Below are 6,444 nucleotides of genomic sequence, written 5' to 3'. Positions count from 1 at the left end.
GAATATACAAGTAAGAGCGTGCAAAGTTCGCCAGGACGGAATCTTGGGAACCCACAAAATAAATTTAATTGAAAGGCGTAATTTTATTGTACATAACAAACTTCTGTCAAACCAGCAAAAGTTGAAGCTTCTAAGAACTGAACAAGGATGATCGAGACCGGTTTACATGGGAGCCATATAAGGTATAAACTGATTTGGAGCGTATTTGGCACAGTTGTTACGTGTGCCTATTGCATCTTGGGGATATTTTCCGGGCACCGGCTAGCTTCGTCGACATCTCTGGGGAGGTCCCAACCCTATATCCTCGCCCTAGGCCCGTAGACAATAAAAAAAAACGATATACATTCAAACACAAAAAAAACGTTACTTACACCTGAACTTTCACATTCCATTTGTTTTGGGAGATCGTCCTATGACCTCCGGCCGCCCGCCCTACCTTGGTCAACATTCCATCATATTCATGTGACCCCACGAACCCGCCCACATCACCTAACTTACCACTTTACATTCCCCTCAACAATTAACTTTAACGCATCATACTTTCAGTTTTAAACATTCAAGATATAAACATATTTATTAATATAAAACTAACACTAACACCAGTATACGTTATTTTCCTAAAATCTATTTGGTATCTTTACTTAGTTTGTTTTGTCAAGGAATCAAAGTTTAATAAAAATGATAATAAGTAAAACGAATGGTCTTGTCGACCTGAAACGTAACGATTTTAGAACCCTCAAATTCTTAATAAATTATTTCTGACTAATTAGTCAAACTAAAGCCTTTTAATCAAAATTCCCCCTAACCTGGCCTAAAGGAGCTCGCTTAGGTAAGTTCTAAGGGTAAGTATTAATCTGTTTCACACAAAAGGGAAACTAATGATTATGTATATTTAAAACCAAAAAAAAATCTTTGGGGGCCCTATCACAAAATTCTTTCAGTGTAAAAAAAAGGTATGTTAAAACAAAAATCAAAATTAAAAAAAAGGGTAAAAATATGTAAATCAATAAATTAAATAAATAAATCAAAGAAACTTAAATTTGAACCTAAAAATAACATGAATATAAATATATAACTTAAATTCTAATGATATTGGTCATAATGATCGTTGTGGCTCTTTTTGTTGTGTGGCTTGTTCGTTTTGTTAAGTGCCAAAATTATGCCGCAGCAGTCTCGTCAATGTATGTAGCATGCGAGACAATCTTGATGGTATGATGCGGCCAAAAATTAAAAATATCGTCTTATAGTTGGACGTCGACGCTTGTGTTGGTGTGCGAATATATTGGTGGGCATAAAAAGCCAGAATCCCCAACACACACACAAAAAAAAAATGATATCTATGCGTTCATCAAGAGAAACACATAACTGGAGCCAAACATAAATATATGTGGATGGCCACAAAATACAGATGGTTAAAACAACAAAAGGCTTAGACTTTTGGGAATTTCAATTTTGTTGTGGTGCTGAGCTTTTGCTCTCACGGACAACGCTGTATTGGTGATTCAACCACTTTATTTAAAAATCCAAAAGTGGTGACGCCAGTGGCTGACAGATGGAGTTCCTCCACTGAATTGTGTCGGTAATGGCGGACACCAGGAAAGACGGACTCCTTTATTCCACTTTCCTTAATAAATTGTTGACCGTACTATATATGCACTAAGAGGAATGATCCTACCTTGTGAATTTCACTAACGGTCACAGTAATATGGATCCTTTTCCCTTATTATGGACGCACAGGGGTATGTAGCACAATCCAATCCAGCACCTCTGAAAACAAAATTTCATTTCACTGATTTATCCCAAAATCACCCACTTTTAGACAAAATTTACCTTTTCTATTTAGGCGATTTTGCCAATAAAACACAAAGATGGATATTCTTCTGACATACAACGCTATTTTCCGGTCTTATAACCTTAATCACAAAAAAAAAGGATGTTAACCTTTATTCTATGTCCTATTAACACCTTCACTTTTTTTCTTGTAACACTTACTTCGACACTCTATGATACGTGCCTGCTCAGCACCACTTTTTCACAAACTAATGGCGTTTTTCCCCCTTCTGTGCCCTTTTATAGGCCGGAGTTGATACAATGGCGATTTTTCCCGAGCCGACATATTGGGCGCCATTTTGTTACGTGTGCCTATTGCAGCTTGGGGATATTTTCCGGGCACCGGCTAGCTTGTAATCCGCCCCATTTGAAAACATGTGGTATCCAAATAGTGCGAAGAAAGGCGTTACACCGGTGGCCGAATGCACTGATGTCCTCAACGCGCATTCAATTTCAGAGAGGTAGGCGTCCCAGTCTCTGTGATCTTCAGCCAGATAGGTCCTGATCGCCGTAATTACCGATTGATTAACCCTCTCTGAAGCGTTGGATTGTGGCGAATATACCGCAGTTCTCAAATGGGTGATCTTATAAGCACTCGTCATCTCCTGAAAGGCTTTCGAAATGAATTGTACGCCATTATCGCTGTGGATCACTTCAGGCACCCCAAATTTGTGAAAAACTTCTTCAATCAGAAATTTTATCACGTTTGTGGCTGTGGCCCCCTTCATGGCCTTAAGAAGGGTAAATTTGGAGAAGTGATCCACAACAATAAAGATGTAGGCATTACCTCTCTTGGAGCGGGGGTATTTTCCCAAAAAGTCAATGTATAATTTCTGGAAAGGTCTTTCAGTTACTACCTCCTGACCTATCCCGGGCATCATATTCCGATTAGATGATTTGGCCTCTTGGCAGCTTTGGCAATTCTTCACATATTGTCGAACTTGTAACGTCATCCGAGGCCAATAGAAAAATCGTTTAACCCGTTCCAGGGTCTTGGCCACTCCACCATGAGCGCAAGTGAGAGATTTATGTGCTTTTTCGATGATTTCATGAGTGAGGCTAGTTGGCAACCAAAGTTTCCATATGAATTCCTCCTCCAGTTCCTGATCAAATAGGGTCCTTTTGAATACCATGCCTTTATCAACCTTGAGGTCGGGTAACCTATCCTGGTTAGCTGTTATGTTCCGGATCAAGTCCAAGTATTCTTCACTCTCAAACTCATTCGTCTCGAAATCCAATAAATCGTCTCTTGTGATCTCCTCAATGTCCATGGAGGTGGGGGCTCTAGACAACATGTCGGCGACAACATTGTCAGATCCTTTGCGGTGCTCAATATCAAAATCAAATGCTTGCAATTGTAAAGACCAACGAGCCAATCTTCCTGTTAAATCTTTCAATGACATTAACCATTTGAGAGAGGCGTGGTCTGTGATGACAGTAAAAGGCATCATCTCCACGTATGGCCGGAACTCTTAATCGCCATAACCGCAGCCAAACATTCTTTCTCTGTCACACTATAATTGCGCTGACAGGTATTCATCTTCTGTGAATAAAAGGCAATGGGGTGTTCCTCTCCCCGGTCATTCAACTGGAACAGCACCGCTCCTATCCCATACTCACTGGCATCACACTGTATGAAGAACCGCTTCGAGAAATCAGCGTGGCGTAGTACAGGCGCCGAGGTTAAGGCTCGCTTAAGACCCTCAAATGATTGTATAGCCTCATTTGTCATCCCAAACTTCTTCGCCTTCTTCAATGTATCCGTGAGTGGGGCCGAAATTGAGGCAAAGTCTTTAATAAAGCGCCTGTACCACCCAGCGGTTCCCAGGAAGCTTCTAACTTCCCGTGGGTTTCGGGGTACCTTTATCTCTCGAATGGCCTTAATTTTATCCGGATCAGTCTTTAATTTACCGTCGCCGATGATGAACCCCAAGTACTTCAATTCGCGAAAGCAAAACTGCGACTTTTTCAAGCCGATCGTAAGGTTGGCATCCCTCAGGCATTTCGCAACTTCCTCTAACAATCGGATGTGTTCATCAAAGTCGCTGGAAATCACCAACAAATCATCCAAGTAGATGAACACATTCTCCTTCAGGTGCTGAGGTACTACACGGTCCATCAACCTGCATAAGCGTTGTGCCGCATTACAGAGACCGAATGGCATCACCCTAAATTGATACAGGGGACGCCCTGGCACTGTAAATGCGGTGTAAGCCTTGCTTTCGGCATCGAGTTCGATCTGCCAAAAGGCAAATTTCAAGTCCACACTGCTTATGTAGTAAGTTTCATCGATTCTGCTCAAGATGCCGTCTATATTTTGGAGCGGGTACGCGTCCTTCACCGTCAATTTGTTCAATTTTCGGGCATCTAGGCAGAATCGGTTCTTCCCTGGCTTCCTAACGACCGTAGTTCTGTTGCTCCAAGGACTTTCACTCTCTTCTATCACCCCTAGCCTGAGCATGTTATCAATCTCCTCGTATACTATGGCCTGTACTGCTGGTGAGATCGGATAGTGACGGTCCTTTACGGGAACCGCGCCATCAACTAAGGTGATCGTATGTCTTTCTAAATGAGTTTTGCCTAAACCTTTATCTTCAAAAGTATCAAAGCTTTGAATCGCTTTCTGCAATTTCTCTAGCTGTATTGGAGTCAATTCATGCGGGTTCAATTTATATTTCTCATCTTCATCTACCATATCTTTAACTATCTTCTCAATATTGCATTCATTAACATCAATGATATCAGGAGCCAATCCAAACAATCTCCAAAAATCTATTCCAAGGTACAATTGTTGCTCTAGATCAGGGCATAAATAAAAATCCATCCCTTTAATCTGATCTTTGTACTGTATTCCTAGCTGAACCTTGCCTAAAATTGTATGGACCTGGCCTCCAGCGGTTTTCGCTTGGGAAAATATTGGTCTAAACGACATTTCCAATTTGTCCATCAATTCCCTACAACCTTTTCCTAGAATACTCACTGAGGCTCCAGTATCTAGCAATCCTCTTACATTAATATCTTGCAATTTGACTTCGGCATATACTCTAGGATCTGATTGGTCACTCGCTCTACAAATGGCTTCCAGCAAAATTTTCATCTCCTTTCTCTTTTTCTTAAACTTTTGCCGTACCTTGGGTATAATTTTGATTGTCTCATCTTTATTATCGCTTTCTCCAAATATTCTTTCTCTTACTCTATCATAATTTTCTTGCCTTATCTCTATAGGTACATAATGTCTAGTATCAGGACGGACAATCTTCTTATTCGACGTTAACACTCTCTTAGTAATATCTATTTTATATGAAGGGTTAGATTTCTCCCCAATCACTTTCTGAAGGGGTTCTCTAACGGACGTGGTCCCCCTGAATTTTCCACGCCCTTGTTCCTGTTTCCCTGCTGGCAAACATTACACCTTGGTGTTGTCGTACCAGGGTTACCACACTTATAACAGAACAAGGTCCTAACCGCCTCTTCACAATCTCGAAAAGAGTGTCCTTGTTGGCGACAGTTCCAACATGTCATAGGTGCCCTGGAATTCCTTTCATAATGGACGGCAGCCACCTCCTGCACCCTGGGCTCGTCATAATCATCCTCAGACCCCGTCTCAGTTATATCCATGTAAATATCATTGACATGTCTAGTGGGACGCATAGAAGGTTGTACATTCCTGTTATCGCGTCTGGGGAAATTCTTCTCCGCCTCATTGCATTCCATTCTGAGCTGTTCGACAGATGAGACCTGTATTGGGTAAACGATCCTGCCAATACTTTCCCTCACATTCTTCTTCATGATCTTTATCATGTCGAACTCAGATATGGGCTGCACTAATTTGGCCCTGATTTGCCCCATGACATGGAAAAAAGTATCGATTGATTCATTCATGTCTTGTTTACGTTGGGCTAAATCGGTCAAAATCTCAAAATTAGAACGAGAGGATTGGTATTGGCTAAGTAAGCTATGCTTCAAATCGTCCCAATTATGAAACCTGTGTGTCTTTTGAAACAGCCAATACCATGACTCAGCACGACCAGTCATCAAAAGGGGAAAATCTCGAATAACTTCGGCCCATGGAATTCTGTACTGCCATTGAAAGTACTCTAGCCTATAGACAAATTCCTCAACTGCTAAGCCATTAGTGGTTCCATCAAACATCAATCCTAATTTATTGATTCGAATGACATTATTTTCCCTTCTCTGAATTTCAGGTGCCTCAGGTACGGTATTTTGTTCCGTGGGTTTATCCCCTGCTCTCTCGGAATTAAGTGGATGTCCTGGTGCCATAGCCGGGGTGCTCACAGGTGTATTCTCGCCTCTACCCTGATTCAAAGCTATCTGGGACAACTGAGTGACCGCTTTGGACAAATCGCCAATAGCTTTCCTTATGTCACTCATCTCTGACTGAACCGACTGAAATCGATTCTCAACAGCCCGTTGATAACCTCCTGCCTCACCCTGTATCTGACTTCGACTCTGGGACGTTGTCGGCTGTTGTGCCATCGCAGCTTGTACCTGAGATCCGGCCTCTGAATTGGTTCCTGACGGTGGCGCATTTATCGTCTGAGACATGTCCGTAATTTGGCCAGCTCTGTCAACATTACCAGGCGCTACACTCAT

General features: G+C 41.7%; 1 protein-coding gene across 1 annotated transcript; it reads right to left on the bottom strand.

The window, feature by feature from the left end:
- Positions 1-3,277: 3,277 nt before the first annotated feature.
- Positions 3,278-6,444, bottom strand: LOC131995628 (uncharacterized). The gene is made up of 2 exons (XM_059364418.1): positions 5,241-6,444; positions 3,278-5,121 (listed from the first exon to the last, which is right to left on the bottom strand). The coding sequence occupies exons 1-2, from the start codon at positions 6,442-6,444 to the stop codon at positions 3,278-3,280; spliced, it is 3,048 nt and encodes a 1,015-aa protein (XP_059220401.1).

The sequence above is a fragment of the Stomoxys calcitrans genome, chromosome 1 (assembly GCF_963082655.1).
Source record: "Stomoxys calcitrans chromosome 1, idStoCalc2.1, whole genome shotgun sequence".
NCBI lineage: Eukaryota > Metazoa > Arthropoda > Insecta > Diptera > Muscidae > Stomoxys > Stomoxys calcitrans.
Note: the sequence above shows the minus strand (reverse complement) of the source record. Positions and strands in the feature narration are given on the sequence as shown.